Source organism: Vigna unguiculata, chromosome 9 (assembly GCF_037176805.1).
Source record: "Vigna unguiculata cultivar grain cowpea cultivar isolate G323 ecotype 2 chromosome 9, ASM3717680v1, whole genome shotgun sequence".
In the NCBI taxonomy this organism is placed as follows: Eukaryota; Viridiplantae; Streptophyta; class Magnoliopsida; order Fabales; family Fabaceae; genus Vigna; species Vigna unguiculata.
The window spans coordinates 2,742,932-2,766,279 of NC_140800.1; the positions used below are offsets into that span (position 1 = coordinate 2,742,932).

Genomic DNA, 23,348 nt, shown 5'->3' on the forward strand with positions numbered 1-23,348 from the left:
GTGCTCGAAAGAGGTGACGACATCAAACCTACCAAATGTATGTTTCTCGTTTGTTTCCATTTTGCGTTTGCCCTCATGTTTGTTTGCATCCATTTTCATTTTTCGAAAGCTTGAAACCCTCCAATTTGCAGCAGCTGTGTGCGATGGCGAAGGACAATGTGGTCTCCAACGGTAGCAGCAACGTGACGGTGAGTCTCTTTTGAACTGCAGTGGCTGCGTGAATCACCATCTACGGTGATGTGCGACAAGAGACCTCCCAAAACACCCTTTTTTCATGTAAATTCACTTCTAGTTGTTTGCACCAGACGTTATATGTTTTTGACAAACATAAATTTACGCCTCTCAATTCTACATCTGATTTGAACCAAACGTGAAAATCCAAAAGTGTTGGACGTAAAAGATTTTTTTTTTCGTGTTAGTGAATATGTAGTAGTTAATGTCTTAGTTAGAGTTTAATTTTATTACAAATTTTCTTCTCAATTATACATGAATTTCTTCTTTTAGACTTTTATCTCATGCATATCTATTGAAAAATATTGAAGCCACGACTTCATTTCTATACATGGCAGGCCTACAAATATACATGGAAAGATAAAAATGATTTCCTTAATAATTTCATAAACATACAAAAAAAAAACACTTAATTTAATCATAAATTTAGCTTAACTTCATTTTAAATATTCATTAAAAAAATAAGCCAAAAACATATCAATATCTCTCTTTACTCATAAACTTGAAGAAGCAGTACTACTCCATGCCTTCACCAGAGGAAGTATAGCCTTTCATATGTCTTGACGTCTAAAGACATATATATTATAATATGATGACAGTTTCTGTCACTATAAAACTATGGTTTAAGAAACATGTTCATGTGAGTTAAGCAGCTTTTGTTTATTAATACAGCATATGATTACTTGGTTTGGATCTAAAGCAAAGCTCCTATATAGTTTGAATTATATATATTGGTAGTCAACACTAATCTTTGGCTGCAAGGAATATAATGCAAAGATACCTAGCTAGATACCTTATACTTCCACTCAACTATATATTATGTTATGTAATACTTCCAATGTCTAGTGATAAATTGAAGAGAGAGTTTTATGATGAATATACACACACATATACACTAATTTTTGTGCAGTGATTTATAAGCAATTAATAATCAAGAAAAGAGAGCGTGAATTTTAACATAAAATGAGAGGATAATATAATCTTTACATATATAAAAAAAGACGTATAATTTATACGTGTTAATTATTAAATAACATATATTTCTATGAATATTTATTTATTTGAAAGTATCATGAATGATTATTATTAACATTATGCATGACATTAGTATGATGAGATTGTGTTTTAGAAAAAAAATATATATGAAAAGAAATGTAGTTCTTATGAAACACAAAACAATATGTTAGCAGAAAAAAATGAAAAAAATGAAAAAAAAAGGGAAAGGAATAACGAGAAACGTTGTTACCAAGGTTGATCTGCTGCTACGATTTTACCAAATTAGTCAATTACCAGTGCAGTAGTAAACGTACGTAGTTAATCATATCTGATTGATTCGATGCACCTATGATTATCCTAATAATACCTTAAATAAATGCTTAAAAAACATGTCTATGATTATCTTTGGGATTTGTTATGCAGTTTAGTTGACTTGCACAGGTTTATTTTAAACCCAATAACGATGTTTTTATTCACCTATCCATATTTATTTTTTATAATTTTGTTTTTCTTTTCTTTTGTTTATTATTTATTCATCTTTTCATGTGAAAACAAAACTATTATTCCAAGGTGCATGGGTTGACGCTTTTGAATCAAACAACATATTCATCGCAATAAAAAAAAAAACCCTTTCGTACCCCACTTTCAACATCTTGAAACTAAGTTCATATACACCTTGATAATTGAGAGTTAAAAATTCACTAATCAACCAATCTTATATAATAAAGAGTAGTTGAACACAAAATCTTAATATTTAAGAATTTAAGTGATGCAGCTGATCCCGGATAGATACACATACCATGTTATAATTTTAAGTGGACCAATATAAAACAATCACTCAAAAGTTATAAATTTACTTCATATATATTGTTTCACAGTGTGTTCCACCAGAACTTATATATACTTTAAGAAAAGGTTAAATATGTTTTTGATCCTTCAAGTTTCGGTGAAATTTAGAATTAATCCATCTTCAAAACTTTTGACCAATTTAGTTATTCATTTTTAAAAATGCGTGAATTTAGTCTTTTTAACCAAATTTTGTTAAGTTTATCTGACGTTTCAAGCGCATTTCATGAAAGTATTTGAATTGTTTACACCGTTTGACACATTTTCGCTTCAATGTTAACTCAAATATTATCATAAAATGCGTTTAAAATGTTAAATAAACTTAACAAAATTTGGTAAGAAGGACTAAATACACGCATTTCTAAAGATAAAAGACTAAATTGGTATAAAGTTTTGAAGATGAACTAATTCCAAAATTCACTGAAACTTGAGGGACCAAAAACATATTTAACCCTAAAAGAATTATACTATTTTTAAAAGAAAATTTCTACACTTTATTGTCTTAGAAGTAAAGTTTATTACTTTGTTGTGTTTCACCAGTAAAAAAATATTAATACATAGACTAAAAAACCAATTTGTATACTATTTTTAAAGGGAAGATGTAATTGTTTTAATGAAAAAAAAAATTACACAATGTATGAAGAACTTAACAAATTAAAAAAGACATGACAAAAAATTATCTTTTAATGCACAAATTAATATTTTATTGATGAAAAAGTGAAATAAAATTGCTTTACATCTACATACTATTTTTTTTTCTCTTAATCCAATGAGATGTCTTTTCATAAGAAACTACAATCAAGCAATGAAAATATAAAGTAAAATACGATAATTAGCTTTAGTAAATATTCTATTTTCTATTAGTTATTGTGATCCATGCATATGTGGGTGTGATGGAGAAGTGAAAAAGAAATAAGAAAAAAAAGTGAAGAGAGAAGAACGTGAAAAGCAATAGTAAGTTGACTTGAAATTAGTGAGAGAAAAAAAGGTGGTTGAATGAAACATGAACAGCGAAGCATGAGAAGAAAAGAAGAGTTTGAGTGAGGAAGAAAGACAAAGCCACCACATGAACAGCAGCTAAGCAATCATGTGACTCTGTGTCAGATGAAGTCATCAAACAAGGTTGTGTTGTGTGTTCCTTTTAACTTTTTCTTATAATACTAATTATAAACATTTCACCTCAAAAACCATCACATTAGGAACATAATAATCACAGTTTAAAAATAATTATCACTGTGTGCCACTAGATCTGTCAAACTTCATTTTAAAACATGAGGCCTAAAAAGAATTGAACCAATTATGGCTCATATATGATGGACCTCACAGAGCCAGCTCAAGAATTAGGGATAATTATGTTTTTATTTTAAATATATAGTTAACAGTTTAATTTTATGGCAGTTTATATAAGAATACTTGTTGTGTGAGAGTGAATCTTTGAATTCATCATGGCAAAGAATTAGTCTCTAACATAGATCAAAACTATTATGAGTTTTAAAAAAAAATGTTTTTTATGGACTACAAATATTTTCCACCAGAGACAGTTTTATTCAAACATAATAACATTTTATTTATGTCAAAATATTTCTTGAGATGAAACATTTTGTAGAGATTGATTATTGTGTTTGGCAATAAAAATATTGTGTTTGTCAATAAAAATGTTTAAGAACATGAATATTTTCTCTCTCTCGCAATTTTAACCTTTTATACTGAACTTTTTTTAAACAATTTTTGATTTTTTCAATTCTAAAAACATATTTCTACCTTTTCAATTCCGCAAAGAAGTACTCTTGAACATGAAGTGTTTTTTTCTTAATCTTGCCGTGTTTTATCCAAAGTAAAAAAAAGTACATATAATTAAACTTACAAACAATTTAAAATTAAAGAAACAAAATCAAATAAAAAATTTAGATACCAAAATTATGAATTTTTAGAAATTAAAGGACTAAAATTGCAAAAACAAAAAAATTATAAAAATTTTGAAAATTTCTTAAATTTTATCTCCACTTTGAAGTGTTTTGGTTGTGTGAATAACTTGACATGGAGAAGCATACAAAGTCACAATGGCAACACGCCTTGTTGTTTGGTATAACATACTTTTTTTTTCCTTTTTCCCTTTTTCCTTTTTTCAGTTTTGTCACTTTTGTTCCCTTTTTGCAATTTTCACTCTTTTCCAGTTCCCATTTTCGTCTTTATCATTGCATGTGTAACCCCACACCACATCTCCATACTCCACTCTCTCTCTCTCTCATATATCTATCTCTCTTTCATCACCTCTCATCATCATCATCATCACATTCTCTCTCTCTCTCTCTCTCTCTCTCTCTCTCTCTTTTTCTTCAATTTCTTCAATTTCCCAGCCAAAGTGAATACATTTCCTTCGTATTTCCATTTTTGAAGCAAATGGGTCTCCAAATCTTGGAAGAATTTCGGCCAATTACGCCCATACGAACCGTGGTTCCAACAACCAGGACCTTGAAACACGACCTAGGAACAACAATGGAGATGCTGAACGAGGATGTCGTAGAAGAGTGCCACACACCCACATCGCCGTCCCAAAAACTAAGGACCCCATTGCTGTGCCCTCCAGCTCCAAAGAAACCACGACGAGTGCCTCCAAGACACAATTCAGACCCACCATCATCACAACCCTTCTTCTCAGTGTCCCACGATCTGGCTTCTATCTTCGTCCTACGCAAACCCAACCTTCCAACAACAACAACAACATCAACCAACCAACCTCTTTTCTAGCCATCTTCCCAAATATATATATACACATATGTTTCAATTCAATTACATACGTACATATATCAATTGTTTCTTCCTCTTTCATTTTCTTTCTAGTTCTTCCTTCAACACCCCATTTCTCGTTATGTAATCTGAGTTTAATGTTTCTTTTCCACGTACCTAACTGTATTTATGTAGCAGTAATTAATGAAACACATCATTGTTTGTGACAGATCTCTGTCTCTTGCTCGATAAGAGGTATGGATCTGGGGTTATTATATTCGCTATCACTTTGCTCCATTTGAATAGATTTTGCTATTTTTGGCATTGTCCATGCTCCTGTGTTGGCCAATGGTTCCATCGTTCGTTTTGGTACATTTAAGAAACTGCCCCCACAAATATGCTTCAGGAGTTTCTGGGCTTTTCGTATTTTCATTTTCAATCAATAATTTTGTGATCGAAATTGGAAGTGAAAGATGTTCAACACTCTTGAGAGTTACGCGTTTTTTAACCTAACTCTCTGCCCTTCGTTTCTTGGAAGGAACATGGTTTGGAATATGCTGTTTTTGTTCTTTGACTGGTTCGGAAAACCAAGAATGTTGTTACACAACCAAAAAAACTTGCATAAAGTTATTTTTAGACGCTTGTGATTGTGTTCTCTCGTTTAAATATTACGTTTTTTTAATCACTTCTTCCTTTGTAAAGCTTTCGAAATTCTCTTTGGAAAAGTTTTTAATATTAAGGTATTACAAGAAACAACGAACTCATGAACTATTCAAGTTTTTCTCCCCTACAATAATTTTATGGCTACATTATATATATTATTTGAGTTGAAGTGAATTGAAATCATAATAATGGTTTACAATTTACATATAAAAAGAGTTTATGTTTATATTATTTAGAAAACGTTTTGGAGCAAAATCAAGTGAAAAAGAAAATATTTATTAAAGGAAGAGGGACAAAACAAAATAATAAATTAAAAAGGTTTTTCTCAGAGAATTATCACTTCTTGAGAAGTTCTACCTACATCATTTGTTAGAAATATAATTAAAGAACTCACATAAATAAAATCAATTTGTTTTGAAAGAATCAATTTTCATTTTTTCTGTCAGTTTGCACTTTTGCAGTATAAATGCATACATTCCTTCATATTTGCAGACTCACAAATGTCAGAAGCTTCCCACATCGGGAATCTCACGTCTGGATACCTCATCAGGAAAGAAATTGAAATTTAATACTCTTTCATTTTTATATACAACACCTAAATTGAAAATAATATGCTGTTTTTATAGGACGCTGTTTATAATTGTATTATAAAATAATTGCTCAAAAATAAATGTAATAATCATATTTTTAGGGAAAAAAATATAAACTTCTGACATATTTATTGTTATTAATTAAATTAATATTTTTATAAGTATAATAATTTACGCAATTAAGTCTTATAAATAGAAATGTAGGAAGCATAATTAAAATGATATCTATAAAGACGAATAAAGTTACTGAATAATTTTAAAATAAAAATTAAGAGATATACTTGTCTAGAGGAATCTTACTTAAGAGTTATTATCTATTCTTATACTATTTATTACAAATACTACTTGTTAAAAAAATTAACTATAAAAGTATGGTATCATTCTAAAATATATTGAATACAATGCATATCCATAAAAAAAATATAATAAATATTGCGGTTTTGATAAAGAGCCCCATTAGACTATAACTAAATTCATTTTTAGGACAAAGGAAGTACACAGGCGTGATTATAATATAATAATAGGTTTAATTACTTGTTTAGTATCTTATTTTGTTTAGAAATAAGTTGGTTCTCAGATTTTTTTTTAATTTTAATTTGGTATTGATTTGTGAAAATTGTTGTGATTTGGTCATGATTTTTTAAAATTGATGCAATTTCGTTCTTTTCATTCAATTTCCTGAGATGAATCAATGATTTTTTATCAGATTTAACATTAAGATTATGTTAATTACACCAACAAAAAATAATATTCTTATTAATAACTTCAATTTTGATGAAATTCTTTTATCTGTTCTAAGAAATTTAATAGAAATGATCAAATTATATCTATTTTTCAAAAATTAAGACCAAATTATAACAATTTTTACAAATCGAACCACACTAAAAAAAAAATAGATGATCAACTTGACATTTTTTAATAAAAACATAGACCAAATGAATAATTAAACCATAATACCCAAACTTATATATAGAAAACTACTCATTTTATTTCTAGTCGATATTGAAGATCACATATCAATTATAAATAAAATGAATACATAAGTAGATGTAAACCTTACCTTATAAACATATTTTATAAGATTAGATTAAACTTATTAAAGTTCATTTTTTAATGATAGAACATAAATTGTTGAATAGTTTTGATGCCAAATTTTCCACCGTGCCATAACAAAATCATTCTAGGTTTAGCAAAACTGTTTTGGAGTTGCAAGTGAATAAACCTCAAACCTTACAATAATTTTTAGTCAAAGAAAAAAAAACACACAAAGAGCCTAAAGAAATGACCAAAAATCAAGTACAGATTCACTTAGAATGCATGTTCAGATTTTTTTTTTTCGGTAGCCTTGTGAAAAATGTTACACTTTCATATATATATATATATATATATATATATATATATATATATATATATATATATATATATATATATATATTATGATATAAAATAACACTTTAACATCGAATATAAAATTATATAGGAAACTTTTCATATATAAAATAAATTGAATAACTAAAAGAAAATTTTCTAAATTTCTCCATAATTATAACTGTCATCGGAACCTGAAAATTAATTCAACTACAGAGTTGGAAGAAATAACGTACCAATAAAAAATAGGGGTTCTTTCTCAAATGGAAAATTATTTGTTCATGAACTTTTTTTGACAAATTTAACAAAGTTTCTATAAATAGAAATGTGTATTTTTGTATTTCCAGTTATATATTAGGAGGGCAGGTAGAGTGAAAGAAGAAAATGCTATGATTGAAATGGTTCTGAAGAATTTGAGTTTCGTAGATATACCTCATACTATGATTGATCAATAAATTATACCTCTGTTTCACTAAAAATCTAAAATCAATATGATACTCTGGCCATTATGCACCCTTTATTTGTTCTTACATATGTATGTTTAGATGAAGATTATAAAGGAATGATTAACATAATCAATGCTATATGAACCAACTAACTAATCCAGACACTATCATGGAGTTACAAAATCGAAATGGCAACCTAATAGTCACAGTAACAAAAAACCACAGTTGGGACATGTTGGATTTTGTAATGATCCTCTCCTCCTTTTTCAAGTTTGGTTCTGAATGCTGCAAACATTGATCTGATCTCCAAATGCTGAATACTGGTAAGAAATCTGAGCCCCTCTGGAACCTTCTCAAGCTTGGTGCAATTTTCAATCTTGAGTTCTCTAAGACAAGTCATGGCTCCTTTGTCCAACCTCCACTCCTCAAGATTGAACAAATCATGGATAACCAGAGACTTGAGCTGAGCAAAGCCTGTGCCGGAACAATGCAGTTGCTTTCCTACGAATGAATCAAGTTGTAGCTCGAGCAACCTTAAATTTGGAAGCTTCTCTAATGTTGGCATTGGATCTACAACAAGTCCAGAACCCGACAGCTTTAGCTTCTGAAGCTTGGAAGAAAGTTGGTGCGGTTCAGGAAAATTCTTTATAGGCCCTTCTATGTGCAGTTTGTAAAGATTGGGACATCCTAATGCAACATGAACAACTGATATATCCTCATAACTCACGAAAAACAATGACTCTAGGTGCTTAAATTGTACGTTAGGATACCTAAAGATACCTCCAAAGTTAGGATCATCAATCACCAATTTTCTCAAATTGGTTAGTTTCATGAGATCTCTTACATGACACTTTTCTGCAGGGAAGTTAATCAGGGTCTGCAAGTTTTTCAGGTTGTCCAGTTGCCACCTTTCAATGCTATTTCCACAAGACTCTGGTAGATATAAATGTCTCATCTTTTGCATGTTACCTATGACATTTGGTATTTGCACAGTTGAATTCCCTGTTAGAAGATCCAGGGTCATCAAGCATTTTAAATTACCTATTGATGCTGGCAACTCATCAATTTTTGTGTTTCTCAGACTGAGAAACCTTAGGTGGATCAAGTAGCCAATTTCTTTTGGCAACTTCCCTCCCAGACCCTGCATTCCTTCCAAGTTCAGGACTCTGAGTAACCTGCATTTTTTGAAAAATGGCTTCATCAAACCCCATTCACTCAGCTTGGCTGGCTTTTCATGGAAGCAAAGAAGAGACCTTAAATGGTGGTGGCTTTTCAGCTGTGAAGGGAAGAACCTATCAACATCATGATCCAAAAACAAGGCAATCCTACGAACTTTTCCCACTGGCCTTGCTCTTGATGTCCCTCTAGATTCATCTACATTCCGGGAATTGATCTCCAGAAGAAAGTTTTCCCGATATGCCCTCTCAACACAAAGTTCCCTCATGAGGTTGTGCATTTGGCAGGTTCTAATTCTTCCTGATGAACTCTTTTCAACTACTTGAATCATGCACCTTTCCACTAGCTCGGTTAAATAACGTTGCGCCACATCCTCAAGAGCTTCTTCACCTTCTCCTTCACTGTGATCCAATGATATAATACCCTCTGCCACCCATATTCTAATTAGTTTCTTTGTTGGTATCTCTAAATTTTCAGGGAAATGAGCCAAGTGTAGAAAGCATGGCTTCAACTGGTATGGTAATTCGTAATAGCTCAAAGCCAACACCTCTCCTAAGCGTTGTTCTTGGCCGTTTGCTCTCCTCAAATATGAGTTGATGTTCTTGCACACAGTGTCCCATTCATTGAATGTAGGCTTTGATGCTAACAATCCTCCAAGAACAATGATGGCCAATGGTAAACCTCCACATCTTCCAACCATTTCCCTTCCCAACTTCTCCTTCTCTCTGTAGTCTGTGCAAACAAGAGAAAACCAGAAAATTGTAAAATGAATTGAATAATTCCCTCTTACATGAATTGTACCAGGGTGTGGTTTCATTTCCATGTGTAAATCCTATATTTTGTTCTTTGGTAGATAATCAATCAAAGGTCACAGAAACTGAAACAATATTCTATTCATTTAGAGGAAGTACAGAACACATAGTAGTCAAGGCACAAAACCATTAGAAAACAATCGAAATTCTGAAGTTTATATACCAGAAAGTATGTTAAGTTCTAAGCTCTGAAAGATTTAGACTAGCAAGTGAATCAATGTGTTAAACAACTGCAGTGTGAATAATGTTGAGAATTGTGAGTGAATTATAGGAAGAGGGCAACACAAATCTACACACCTGGATCATGAATTTTTAGTAATGCCTTCTTTTGGAACAACTCCCAGCTGTCAACTTCATTCAAAAATTCTGGTGTGTGAAGATAACAACTAGGATCCATCTGGAATGCAACATCAATGTTTCGAGAAGTTAGTAATATTTTGCTACCAACTGCTGATACTGATGTTCCATGAGGGAATGCAGGCTTCAGTTTGTTCCATGAGTCTGCATTCCAAATATCATCAAGAACCACTAAGCAACTCTTCTCCACTTGAACCTCGTAAAGCATCTTTGCAAGCTCTTCATCTCTCATGTTCTCAATTTCCTGTCTCTGCTCCTGTGAAGGAGAGATCAACCTAAACAAAATTCCTATCCACACATCCCTTGCCTGACAGTGCTGTGATATGTAAGCCCAAGCCAAGCTCTCAAAACTGTTCCTCACATCAACACTATGGTACACCTTCTTTGCCAATGTTGTCTTTCCCAATCCTCCCATCCCACAAATGGCCACCACTCTTTTGCTGGGGTCCAACAAACATGTCTCCAAACTCTTGACATCATCGTCAACACCAATTATGTCCTCTTCAATGACATGTGAATAAGACCTCCTCAAAATCTGTCTCCCGTGCACAGAATTTGAGGGCTCTCCTTTCTCAGGTTTTATGCCATAGGTTTTAAGACTCCTTGTGAGGCTAGAAATCCTAGCTATGACATTATCAACATGAGATCCCACTATGTGGATTTCTATGAACCGGTTGATGATTGAAACATACCTTCTGACGAGGTTCCACACACCAGGCAAATTTCTTCTCGAGGCCTCTCTGAGGGCATATGACTCGATCACATCATCAGAATCATAAGCTGCTTCTCTGATTTCTGAAATCCAACTCCTTAGGCTCTCGTTTTCGTCTTGCCTTCTGTCTGCATCTTGCAAGTAAGACCGCATCATCCTCAATTCAGTTTGCAGCTGCAACACTTGGTCTTCCACCCCATATAGGAACACTGCTTCTTGAATCAGCAAATCACCAAGACTTTGCACTATGAAGTTCACTATGGCCTGAGCCATCATTCAAGGTTCTTCTTCTTCTTTCCCAAAGCAAAAGCTTTTTCCTGATTAATCACAACCCTTTTGCTGATTTTCAAACTTGTACACTGCTAGTGCTGTCTATTTAACAAAGGGAAGAGAAAAATCAAAGCAACGACTAGAGGGTTGACTTGGAAAATGACTACTTGTTGCAGTAACTGACCAAAACACTTGCCCAGAAACTATGCATTATCACGGCTATGCCAATACTTCTATCTTCCCAATTCTGTCCATGAGCACTTTAAAGTCTTAAGCTCAAGCCATAAGTTGTGGAATTTAGACTCAAAATTTAGTTTATTTTTCAAACTAATAATTATAATAAATTAAATTTTTATATTATATATATATATATATATATATATTAAATGTCTTTGTTCTTCATGTTTTTATTATTTGGTTACGAGAAATTATGCTTTTATAAGTTACGCTTGTATGAATTGCAAGTAATTATTTTTTAAGAAAGCTGCAAGAGTTACGAGAAATAAAATTGTTTTGAGGAAACAACATTCGGTTTTGCTTTTTATTTCTTGAAATTGGGAAAAAAGAAAGGACAATGATACTCATTGTTACAAATGAGTTGTTACAGTAATAGGCTATATTTTATTGTTAAAAAAAAAATACTCAAAGTTATATGTATGGAATAATTGGTGAAAAGTTTATTGTTATAAATTTAGTTGTATAACTGTAACTATATTATAACTCCTCTGTGTACCGTTGTTGGAAATTGAAGGGACAAAGCTTTTAAGAATACTCAAAAAGAACAAATACAATGCATTATCCACTTTAAATGTAAACATAGTAAATGTAAGTTAATAAAAAAATATACTTCCAACTGATGATACCTTATTGATTTATCATTGAACTCAAATATGATAAATATGATGTTTGTTTGTTACCAAAGTCACTACTATTTTCTTTCAGTTATTATGTCTTTTTTTTTCTACCTTCTATTTTATAGAACATGTCTATAGAAAAAAAAATGATAAGCTCTCATACAATTACTACATTAATTATAATATCTATTACATTTCTCATCTAAATATCTTTCTCACAAAGTTTTTTCAACATTTAAATTTATGTCACATACACATTATTGATCATCCATAATTACAAATTAATTTTTGAATTGTTGTCATTGAAAAATATTTATTTTTGTGTATTTTTCCTATTGTGCTAAGTTGGTCCTTTCTATTATATCAAGAAATTCTCTTTCGAGAACTTGTGTGACAAGTGTCTTCGAATACACTGTCATGCTTAGGTAGTTATATAAAATATATGTGAGATAATAAATGTATAATCAGTAAATAATATTTGGAATATTCAATTATCTTGTAATTGGGCTTTTACTCAATCCATCATTTATGTATACTTTCTTTATTACTTTTAACATAAGGTAAGAAGTAATGTGTTATGCCACGTCGGTGATTGATATTATTGACTTTTCGAACTCCAAGAGAAATGACCGACAAAGAGTTCTAAATAAAATAAGATTTTTATTTTTTTAACCCAAATAATATTGACTTTATTTGAATAATGGCCACAAATCTTGAGGAAATATGATGGACAATGAGTCTTAAGAAATTAATTTTTAGTTTTTACCATGACAACTTTATTTGTACATTATTCCCTATGTTCAAAGAGATAAACAAGAAAGAGCTTTAATGAGAATTAGTGAGAACATACATGTATATATGTGTATTTTTTTTTATGATAATAAAAAATAATAAAATTAGTATTATTATTATTATTTTCATTATAATAAGTACAAAATTATATATATGAACGATTCCACCAAGACCCTTGATAGGCATACAAGGTAAATGGTAATAAACTTCATAAAAGCTTCAACTAGGATAACCTAGGTAGGTAATAAAAAACTCCACGAAAAGTTTAACCAAGACCACCTAGTTATACATTAGGAAACTATATAATTATCTTAGATCTAAATTTTTTTTTACTTATAGTTTTTGAAAAAATTACTTAAAAAATATTGGATAAAAATATAAACTATATATTTTAAATTTATAATATAATTTATACAGTAAAATGTTAATTATTATATTTTTAGTTATAATATATTATACATTAAAGAATTTATCATAAATTTTTGTTATTTAAAACCAATATTTATCATGTGGATTGCTCCACTGCTAAATTCTACTGATGTGATATCTTTCAATTATATAAATTGTCATATAAAATCCTTTTAGATAAAATGCAACAAATTATAAGTTAAACATGTGGATGAAAAGATAATTTAAAATAATGATCTTTTTACATATGTGACACATCGAAGAATCAAATATTAAAATATCTTTACTAAAAAGTTGAGTTTTCTGACTTAGAAAATTACGGCCCTTCAAACTAAGAAAATAACAATCATAGTTTTTGGAACTGAATGACGTTATCACTTTGGATTAATTTAATATTTTATATATATATATATAATTGGTTTAAAATTTACAATAGATAATATTATTATACTCTTTTTACTCGCATCTAAGTAGAATATTTACTAGACTTATACAAGAAAAAAATCACTCAACACAATCTTATTTAATATTACAATTTTAAAAAATATATATATTTATGTTAAAGTTTGAACATTATTTACAAGAAGTACGATTTTCAAAAGTATATTTTATTTTATGAAATAGAATAAAAACATTAAATAAATTAGCTTATTGACAAGGTTCATTGTGTGTAGGTGAGAAGATAAACAAGAGTAAAATTAAAATTAATAAACAATTAAACATGATATCTAGAAGAAACCTTGGACTGTTGGCTTGATTTGAGCTTAGATTAGGCAAAACGCAATCAAATGAATGACCTTTCTGATTAATCCATAGTCAATTCTATAATCTCCCTTTCGACAACACCTAACTTTTTAACTCTTCAATTCAAGTGCAAGCAAAACTTGAATCTTTCATCGTTCCTCCACCGTCTCAACCCTCTTCTTCACAATCCAAACAACCTCATCCACCTCAAAGAAGCAACAACAGAGATTGTAACAATGTACGTGGATCACGCCTTCTCGATTTCAGACGAGGATATCATGATGGAAAACTCGTACACCGTCAACAACAAACCCCCCGTCAAGGAGATCGCCCTTGCCGTCTCCCTCCTCGTCTGTGGTCTCCTCGGCATCATCATCGGTTCCCTCATGGCCTACAACCACGTGGGCGGCGACACTGCTCACGGTAACAAAAAATTAGTGATTTTAAAGGAAAATATGTGTCAATTTTGAGATTAGGGATCGCTAATTGCAACTGGGTAGCTGGGAAATTAAAGATTCCTGCTAAATTTTTAAACTTTTTGGCAGTATGTGGTATTTTGAAAGCTAATAGTTTTTGTTTTTACTTTTTGTTGATTTTTTGTTTTGTTTGAATGGTTTATAGGGGTCTTCTTTGCAATACTTGGAGTAATCTTGTTCATACCGGGTTCCTACTACACGAGGATTGCGTATTATGCTTACAAGGGATACAAAGGGTTCTCTTTCTCTAACATACCCCCCGTGTAGCTCTGCTATCTAGATATGTCTCTTAGGTTCAAATAGCCTCCTCATGTACAGATATTCCCTGGTTATGCTCTATAATATTTCTTTCTTGTGTTTTTTTGTTTCCTTTGCTGACGAATGATGAGTGTTCAGATTGTAATTTGTAGTTGCTCTATATGATATACTGCCACTTTATATGGTTGAAATTGTTTTCTGTAGTGTGATTTTTCTATTATTAAATCTCCTTTTGCCTTCCCTTGGTGAATAAATACTGATTTTATGTATGACTATATAACTAGAATTAGTTGTAGAAGCACGAGTTGAGGGTTTGTTTGCTGTTTTAACTTGATAATAGTCACTGCCACATCAACTGGTCTGGAAGTGAACTGAGTTATAAGAATTTCATATCATCTCCTGCTTCTTTTTTCTTTTCCTCTACTTTTGTATTTGTATTCTTTTTAATGTTCTCAAGGCATCTTCCGCCTTTTGATTCTAGGGTAGAGGTTCAGTTAATGGATGTGGAAACCTGTAATGCATATGCTTCTTCATTCACCAATCTATGATTGATACATCTTTTATTTCTGCCTAACTGATAGATCCTGTTCCAATTCAAACAAGATTGCTTGGCAGCTAGTTGAGACCTTGTATTTAATTACTTATATTGCAGAGAGCAGTGATTGATATTAGGTGCTTATATGAAGCTCAAGTTGTCATTTGCGTAAAACTTCATTGTTGTTTTCATATTCTTTTTGAATACTGTTAAACAAGGTCCTCATCAACTACACGAAAAACCAGATATTGTGGGGACTGTGGTGTATTTGCATTTTTGGCTTGATTTTGAGAGATGAAAAATTCACAATGTTTTCTCTTTCAGAGTTTTCCATCTTGAATCATTTATTTGTTTATGATTCATTATAACACCAATCTCTTCGTCATGTACGTCATATTTGCCATGGGAAATTTGCTACTAAAAGAACTAACTAGCAAACAGATGGTTAAGTGTCTCTTTGATCTACAATTTTGTAGAATTGATTCTAAATCATGAGATGTGATCAAGATGTGTGCTTCAATTAGTTGGAACTGCATTTGGGACATATCTTTTTATATATAGATTCTATTCCAATTCAAACAAGATTGTGCTTGGCAACTAGATGCTTATCTGAAGCTCAAGTTGCCAATTGAGTTAAACTTCATTGTTGTTTTCATATTCTTTGTGAATATTGTTGGTAAACAAGATCATCATCAGCTACATGAAAAACCAGATATTGTGAAGGATTGGGTGTATTTGCATGTTTGACTCGATGTTGAGAGATGAAAACATTCAAATCTTTTCCTTTCAGAGTTTTCCTTCTTGGATCATTCCTTTGTTTGAGTCACTGTGACACCAATCTCTCCCTCGTGTACTATATGCCAGGGGAATTTGCTACTAAAAGAGCTAACTAGCAAACAAATGGTTAAGTGCCTCTTTAATCTAGAATTTGGTAGAGTTGGTTCTGAATCATGAGATGTGTGCTTGAATTCATTTGAACTACGCTTGGAACATATGCTTTTTATTGGGAACTGTGAAAATTGATTCCTAACTAAAACAAAGAGGGTCTAATATTTGTAATTCCCTGTATATACATAATTGTACTGAAGTTCTAGCCATATATTAGTTTTTATAGCTAAAGGGTATTATTAAGGAAATGATTACTCTTTCGGTATTAAATTCTGGATTTGCAATACCTAAGGACTTTAGGCAATCTGTTCAATTTTGTTATAGCTGTTGTCCTTTGGACAGAATCTCAGAATTTTAGCATCACATTGCTTATTTGATCTATAGAAAGGGTGATGATGGCAGCAAAGTACCTGAATTGATACTTGCCTTGGTGGATGTATCACAGCTATGAGATTATGCTTTTGATTTTGTGTGCTGTGCAAGTGAAATAGGAATGTTTGGTAGACCATTAGACCAGGTTACTTTGAAATATGTAGAAAGCAATTGAATGTGGTATTGAACTTTTGTTATGGATGTGGTAAATAATTTTTCTTAAAACTATTTAGAATACAAGTGGAAAACTCTGTCATTGTGGTTGTGTTCTGTTCAGTCATGGTGGAGTACTTTGAGTTCTTGTGCACAGGCTCAGCTTATCACATTATCAATATAGTAGTGTCTGTTTCACATGGCAGAATCTCTAATCAGGGACTATTGGGGAGCCTTAATAATTGAAAGAAAAATAAAATGAAGGGTACATGAGATTGTAACCCGTTTTTTCAGTTTAAAGAAAGCTATAATTCTTATCATTTGTATTACTTTATAGTGGGTTTGGTTAAAGTATTTTAATGAATCAATTCATTTTTTTGGAGAATTTAGATTTCTTTGTAATGAAATGATTTGTTTGGACAGAAAAATTAAAAGGTATTTAAAATGCAAATATTTGTTTGAAATATTTCAATTAGCTAAATTAATAGAAATTCAAATATCTTGAAAATAGGTGAAATTTGAAATTTTTTACTTGACTTCACACTTTAGACTCTTGCGTAGAGTTGTCAATTTGGTCGGTCCATAGGTAGGTTCGATGAGCTGGACCGACGACTTGACGAGCCAAATGGCCTGGATAGACTAGGTTGGTCTGATGATACAAACGGGTTAGGCGGGTTTGACGACACAAACTGGTCAGGTGGGCCAAACAAGCTAAATGAGTAAGACAACCCAGATAGGCCAAATAGGCTCAACACCTAAGATGGGCTAGACGAACCTAACACCCAAGACAGGTCGGACATGCTCGAAGCCTAAGATGGGTCGGGTGGTGGGCTCGATGAGTCAAACAGGTCGGCTAGGGGCGACGACCCACTCATGCGGGGTGTGCTTGACGACCTAGAGGTGTTGAGCGGGCTTGAAGACCCAGACGTGTCGGGGAAGCCCAATGATCCGTATGGACCTGGTCGGCCTGACAACCCATATGGGCTCGATTGGCCTAACAACCCAGACAGGTCCAATCGTCCTATTGACCCAACAAGCTTGTCTGACCCGACGATTTAGATGAGTCTGATCATCCCAATGATGTAGACGTGTTCTACTGACCTGATGACCTAGACAGGTCCAACCAACCTGACCGATAGAGTTTGTTTTCAAATTTATCATGAACTCAATATAATTAAGTTTAAAATAAATATTGTCAAAATAAAATTTATTTAACAAAAAATTCAATTGTTTTATCTAAACAAAAAATTAAAATGTAAGGTATTTTCATTATTTGTCCAAATAAGTTATTTAAAAAATGAAAAGAATTTAATCGCAAACGATTCAAATAGTTTTTGAGCATTGTTGTTGTGATGTTTCATCCAAATACAATGTTAGGTTTTGGATTTAATATGGTTGCTCGTGTACTTAGTAGTGCATTAATATTTGTAGGTTTCTAATTCAGATTTTCTGTTGGGTTCTTAAGGATGTTTGTATGTTCTGTTTTTAAAGTGCACCAATTTTGATATATTAACGATATTTTGAATATATTTAGAAAAAAATATTGCATTAGTATATTTTACCTAGAATTTTGAAATCTAAATTAGTGGGATTTCTTTTCTCGGTCTTTTGGTCCTGTAATTCTTTTCTTTATTTTTAGTCTTTATAAAATTCAAAATAATTTTTAATGACCGACAATTATGTGACAGAGTTATCAATTTACCTGTTGAATGGCTTGTTAGTATTGTGATATGATTAGCTGGCAATGAATTTAATTTATTTTTTAAAGTTTTGTAATATATATGTTATTTATTTATTTTAAAATGAATATTAAAAGGCTAAAATTAGTGATTTTAAATTTGCTAAAGATATTTTTTTTATATAATTAAAACCAAATGTATATTTTAGAAGGACTAAAAATAATTACTTCAATTTTTAAAGAATAAAAAATAAACGAAAATTATAGGGACTAAAATTAAATTTACTTGTTTTTTAGAAACTGATAGCATATTTAAGTGGGTTATTTCTTTTTGCACCTCCCTCTTTTCTTTCTGCACCTCATAAATTTTAAATTACCATTCATTAAAGTTATAATAAAGGTAAAATTTGTCTCTACATCTCTCTCTTCTTTCTGCACCCGTATAAAATTCAAATTATCCTTATAATAAAAAAAGGTAAAATTTGTCTACTCATAGATCGAGTTCCTTGTTTAGACAAATTGATCAATTTGAGTATTAACTCATAGATCGAGTTCTTTTAATTTTTCAGTCTTTCTTTAATTTGTTCTTTTGACTTTTTTAGAAACAAGATTGGTATGCCAAAATTTAAATTTGATTAATCTAACTGTTCGTTTGCTTCTAAATAAATGTATAGGTTATGAAATTGTTTTTTCTTTCAAATCCTTTCGTTGGATCGAGATCGTTCTTCCTCAAATCTTTCTTGCACATGAATGAAACATAAACAAATACATGTTAAAAGAGAGTCCATTTAAAAGATTTAACTTATCACCAATATAATTTCTAATCAATTGTGTAAATTAAAAAACATTTTTAATCAATAAAACACATTATTTTCGTTTTATTCACGAAACTTGATTTTGAATGTAAACCCTACAAAATATAATCAAATTTGTATTTCAAAAAAAAATTATCACATATATACAAAACTAATATTTTTAAATTTTCTTTTAAAATAGTGATTCAAATAGAAATTAAGTTTTCACTCTTTTTTTCTTCAAACGATTTCTTCTAACATTATTTTTTTAAAACCCAACCTGAGTGAAAAACCCGATCTCAAGTTGGGTTTGTCTGGATTTAGATGCTAACATCGTACGGTCCAGAGTGGCCGCTAACACGTGTAATCAATGGTGAGGCTTCGTCGTACTCTCGAACAAAACAAAAACACAAAACATTGAAAAATTAAAGTCTGAAGTCTTCTTCTCCAACACTTTCTCACTGCAATTTAGCCATGGCTGCATCATATGCAAGACTTACTGCAGCAGCGTTGGTGCTGATAGCTTTGGCACCAACCTTTCTCCAATCTTCAGTTTCAGCCTCATCTGTGGGTAAATTCGTTGACGAAACCATCAATTCCCACAAGATCGTCATTTTCTCCAAGACCTATTGCCCGTACGTATACACACCCTCTCTGTCACTTTGTTCTTCTTTGATGCGTTGATGTGATTCCGTTTTATATGATGGGAATGCAGCGGTGTTTCGAATTCCAAATCTTTTCTTTCTGGGTGGTGGTGTTGGATCCGATTTTGTGGGAATTGTCTTTGAATGTTCTGGATTTGTTAAAAAAATTCTTCTTTATAGATAGCAACGAAGGAATTTTGAGATCTGAACTGCTATGACAATCTTCGCGTGAGATTTGAAAATTGAGCTGCTTTCTGGCTCATAATTTGTGAATTGTGGTGTGCAATGTTGTTTTTAGGCACTTAGTGTATGTGCAAATGTTCCTTCTATCGTGCAAGCTTCTCTGTCTTCCGTGTTTGGACTTATGTTAAAACAATGCGATTGTGTCTTATTGCATTTGAATTGCTTGTGTTTTCAACAGTACTGCACCATGATATTGGGAATTTCTTCACAAGCATTTATTAAAATAGAAAATTTTAAAGAGATAAAGTGAAAACACCACTATATCAGGTTCATTTTTGTGATCCAAATGCAACAATGAGGTAATGATCAGGTAATAAACAAATTCAAACGTAAGATTATAGGAAACCATTGGGTGTTTTATGTTTGAATTTGTTCGTTGCCTGATCATTGTTGTCTGTTCTCTGATCAGTGTCTTGTAAGACACTTATTGCAATTTCGGTTTTACATTTTGTATATGGGATCAGCATTACGAGAAATGCCACAAATAATAGCTGTGTTTTTTCATCTCATTGACATGAAAATGCTACCACACTCACAAATTATCGGTAAAAAAACACTAAAATATATGAAGGTCAAACTCTACCATTGAAAAAGTAAAGAAAATGCCTGAACGAAGCTTGGGGTATTCGCTGACCTCTTTGTTTTTATTGACTTATTTGGAATTGTTTAGGTACTGTAAGAGAGCGAAAGGTTTTTTCAAACAGTTGAACCAGGTTCCACATGTTGTTGAGCTTGATGAGAGAGGTATTCTGAAAACTTCAGCTTACATTTTGTCTTTTTAGCATATATCAATAATTTTACTGGAATTGGTATGCTTCTAGTTCTGATGAAATGAATCAAATGACAGCTTTATATATAATTAGCATTTTTGAAAATCGGGGTTGGGTTAGCATCCCAGTTCTTGGACTGAAAGCTCTGTGGGGTGAAAAATTAAAGCAGTATAAGTTGTGTCCGAAACAGTTTCCTTCTTTCAGGAATTGCATAGTGTAGAGAGAAGGAGAGAAAAGCTGAAGAAAGAGTTTTACACTTAAACTTGTTTTGATAAAATGTTAATTCTGTGTGACTACGTTAAAGGTTCATTGGCTCATTTCTGTTACTGAGATAGTGAGACTTCTTTCTCGCAGATGATGGTGCAAAGATTCAGGATGTCTTGATTAACATTGTTGGGAGGCGTACTGTGCCACAAGTTTTCGTTAATGCACAGCACCTTGGAGGCTCAGATGGTGAGTTTTTTTCTTAGCAAGAACAAAAACTACCATTTTCCATGTTCACACAAAATATAAAATGACCTCAAATATTTCTCCAAAATCTCATTGTTGATTGTTGAATTTGCAGATGTCGCTGCATCTTACGAGAGTGGACATCTGCATAGACTTCTAGGAATTAAGTCAGAGGGTCATGATGATCTGTGAATCAGGTTGTTAATTAGGGAAAACTTTGTCTTGTAGCTGGAGTTGTATTCTTTGACTTCGAAAAATCGTTGCATATAAAGGCACAGTGATAATACATTTTGGCACAGCTAAACTTTTCATTTTTATGTGATGGATAGTTTTTCAATTATCACTGGAATGCTTCATCTTCTCTCCTTTCTTTACTCTTTCTTTTCTGTTCTTCCCAATTTGTGTGATCCAAGTTAAACTAAATCTATGACCTATGTAACAACCCTTTATTCATACAATAGGATTTTTTTTTCAACTTTTATGCAGAACATCATATGAGGTTTCAGCAGGAAAATTTTCCTCATTATGGTTACGTTGATAAAGTATATTAGGCTTGGAAAATTTATATTGTTAAGTATTACATCATGTTACTTTGTTGAAATTCCTTGTTGATGATCACCCTTAGTCGGATTTCAACATGTTTTTGTTTCTTTAATTCCACCAACACTTTTCCAACTCTGTAACTCTGCTGTCATCTTGATTGTGCGATTCAGTTGTCATCACCTTCCAATGTTGGTCCTGCATCAGGCTAGCATCACTTTCATAAAATTAAGGTTACCAAAAGATCACATTTTTTAAAAGTTTTGCATCAAACGAAACTTGAAATTCCCATGTAGACATAATCATAATATCTATATCTATTTTATGTTTTATGGTTGATATATACTCAACATGAGATTTGAATTTTTAATGTTTTTGCCAATAAAGAGTAAACTCGGGAGAATGATTCGAGTAACAATAAAATGTTTTAGTTACATTGATATGACTTTGAAAATATGTTTTTGAAACTTTTGAAAAGGTGGTATAAATTGTAAATTCCACTATATTAAGCAATACTAAGGGTGTGTTTCTTTGGAGGTATGAATTTGGGGAAGAGTATGAAGATAGATTTATGTGAATTTGAGTAGATGAATTTGTGTGTTTTTTGGAGTGGATTTAGATGGTTAAGTGAGTGGATTTGGAGATAAGTTTTATTAAAGTTAGTGAAAGATTTGATTGATGTAATAGATTAAATAAATTGTAAAAATAGATAGAATTAGAAAGCTACCAAAATACCCTTGATGAAAAAAGAGAATGATTTTGTAATTTGATGTTATAAAAATAATTATAAATAATTAATATGAATTAAAAAAAATATTAAAATTATATGAAATTATAAAATAAAAAAATTTAGATTTTTATGAATGTAAAAAAAAAATTGAACAATTAAATTTTAAAAAAAGTTATATAATTAAATTTTAAACAAAAGTTATACAAAAGAAGTTAAAAAAAAAGTTAAAAGAAAAACAACACACACGACACCGGTTACATAACTGGTGTCACTCTCCTCTTTGCAAAGGCACCGGTTATGTAATGGTGCCATACACACACACACACAATGCACTGCACTGGCTATGTAACCATGTTCAACCCCTCACATGCACTCACTCTTGCCCATCTCCTTCACTCACACCAACACCGGTTCACTTTCCCCACATCAGTGTATGCCATTACATAACACCACCACCACCACTACCACTGCTTCACTCCATCAACACCAGTGCATCACCTTCGAACAATGAGAGACAAGTTTGGTCACGTGTTGGTGAAACTGCAGGATTAATTTGGTAAAATTAATTATAACACTCTCAAATCGTTGCATATATGCGAAGATGGAATATGGTAGGGATCCCGCAAATACGCTCTTACAAATCGGCCCATATCCGCTCAAAAGAATAATGATCCGCACATAAATCCATCCACACAAATACATACAAACAGTGTCATCCACACAAAGAAAGAAACAGTGTGTAATAAGGGAATTCAATCTAATCATGAAACCGTGTTTCAAAGTGATGAAAAAAATGATATTATTGATGATGGGAATAATTAGTGT

At 31.7% G+C, this 23,348-nt stretch overlaps 4 protein-coding genes across 4 annotated transcripts; 3 read left to right on the top strand and 1 right to left on the bottom strand.

Moving 5' to 3' along the window:
* Nucleotides 1-4,092: 4,092 nt before the first annotated feature.
* LOC146883454 (uncharacterized) lies at nucleotides 4,093-5,087 on the top strand. The gene has a single exon (XM_085666463.1). The coding sequence runs from the start codon at nucleotides 4,111-4,113 to the stop codon at nucleotides 4,819-4,821; it is 711 nt and encodes a 236-aa protein (XP_085522589.1). The 5' UTR covers nucleotides 4,093-4,110; the 3' UTR covers nucleotides 4,822-5,087.
* A 2,815-nt stretch (nucleotides 5,088-7,902) lies between these two features.
* On the bottom strand, nucleotides 7,903-11,454 carry LOC114162173 (NB-ARC domain-containing disease resistance protein). Its single transcript, XM_028045968.2, has 2 exons — nucleotides 10,153-11,454; nucleotides 7,903-9,775 (listed from the first exon to the last, which is right to left on the bottom strand). The coding sequence occupies exons 1-2, from the start codon at nucleotides 11,198-11,200 to the stop codon at nucleotides 8,064-8,066; spliced, it is 2,760 nt and encodes a 919-aa protein (XP_027901769.1). The 5' UTR covers nucleotides 11,201-11,454; the 3' UTR covers nucleotides 7,903-8,063.
* Nucleotides 11,455-14,031: 2,577 nt separating this feature from the next.
* Nucleotides 14,032-14,951, top strand: LOC114162346 (uncharacterized). The gene is made up of 2 exons (XM_028046202.2): nucleotides 14,032-14,415; nucleotides 14,614-14,951. The coding sequence occupies exons 1-2, from the start codon at nucleotides 14,229-14,231 to the stop codon at nucleotides 14,733-14,735; spliced, it is 309 nt and encodes a 102-aa protein (XP_027902003.1). The 5' UTR covers nucleotides 14,032-14,228; the 3' UTR covers nucleotides 14,736-14,951.
* A 4,579-nt stretch (nucleotides 14,952-19,530) lies between these two features.
* On the top strand, nucleotides 19,531-21,596 carry LOC114162623 (Glutaredoxin family protein). The gene is made up of 4 exons (XM_028046575.2): nucleotides 19,531-19,781; nucleotides 20,704-20,777; nucleotides 21,158-21,256; nucleotides 21,369-21,596. Exons 1-4 carry the CDS (start codon nucleotides 19,621-19,623, stop codon nucleotides 21,443-21,445), a joined length of 411 nt encoding a protein of 136 aa, XP_027902376.1. The 5' UTR covers nucleotides 19,531-19,620; the 3' UTR covers nucleotides 21,446-21,596.
* Nucleotides 21,597-23,348: the final 1,752 nt, after the last annotated feature.

Bases quoted from the DNA above. Each gene is read 5' to 3' on its own strand.
- LOC146883454 (XM_085666463.1), top strand. From the start codon at position 4,111: ATGGAGAAGCATACAAAGTCACAATGGCAACACGCCTTGTTGTTTGGT.
- LOC114162173 (XM_028045968.2), bottom strand. From the start codon at position 11,200: ATGATGGCTCAGGCCATAGTGAACTTCATAGTGCAAAGTCTTGGTGAT. The intron at 9,776-10,152 runs GTGTGTAGATTT...TTGTTTGCACAG, and splicing joins ACTAAAAATTCATGATCCAG to ACTACAGAGAGAAGGAGAAG.
- LOC114162346 (XM_028046202.2), top strand. From the start codon at position 14,229: ATGTACGTGGATCACGCCTTCTCGATTTCAGACGAGGATATCATGATG. The intron at 14,416-14,613 runs GTAACAAAAAAT...AATGGTTTATAG, and splicing joins GGGCGGCGACACTGCTCACG to GGGTCTTCTTTGCAATACTT.
- LOC114162623 (XM_028046575.2), top strand. From the start codon at position 19,621: ATGGCTGCATCATATGCAAGACTTACTGCAGCAGCGTTGGTGCTGATA. The intron at 19,782-20,703 runs GTACGTATACAC...GGAATTGTTTAG, and splicing joins TTCTCCAAGACCTATTGCCC to GTACTGTAAGAGAGCGAAAG. The intron at 20,778-21,157 runs GTATTCTGAAAA...TCTTTCTCGCAG, and splicing joins TGTTGAGCTTGATGAGAGAG to ATGATGGTGCAAAGATTCAG.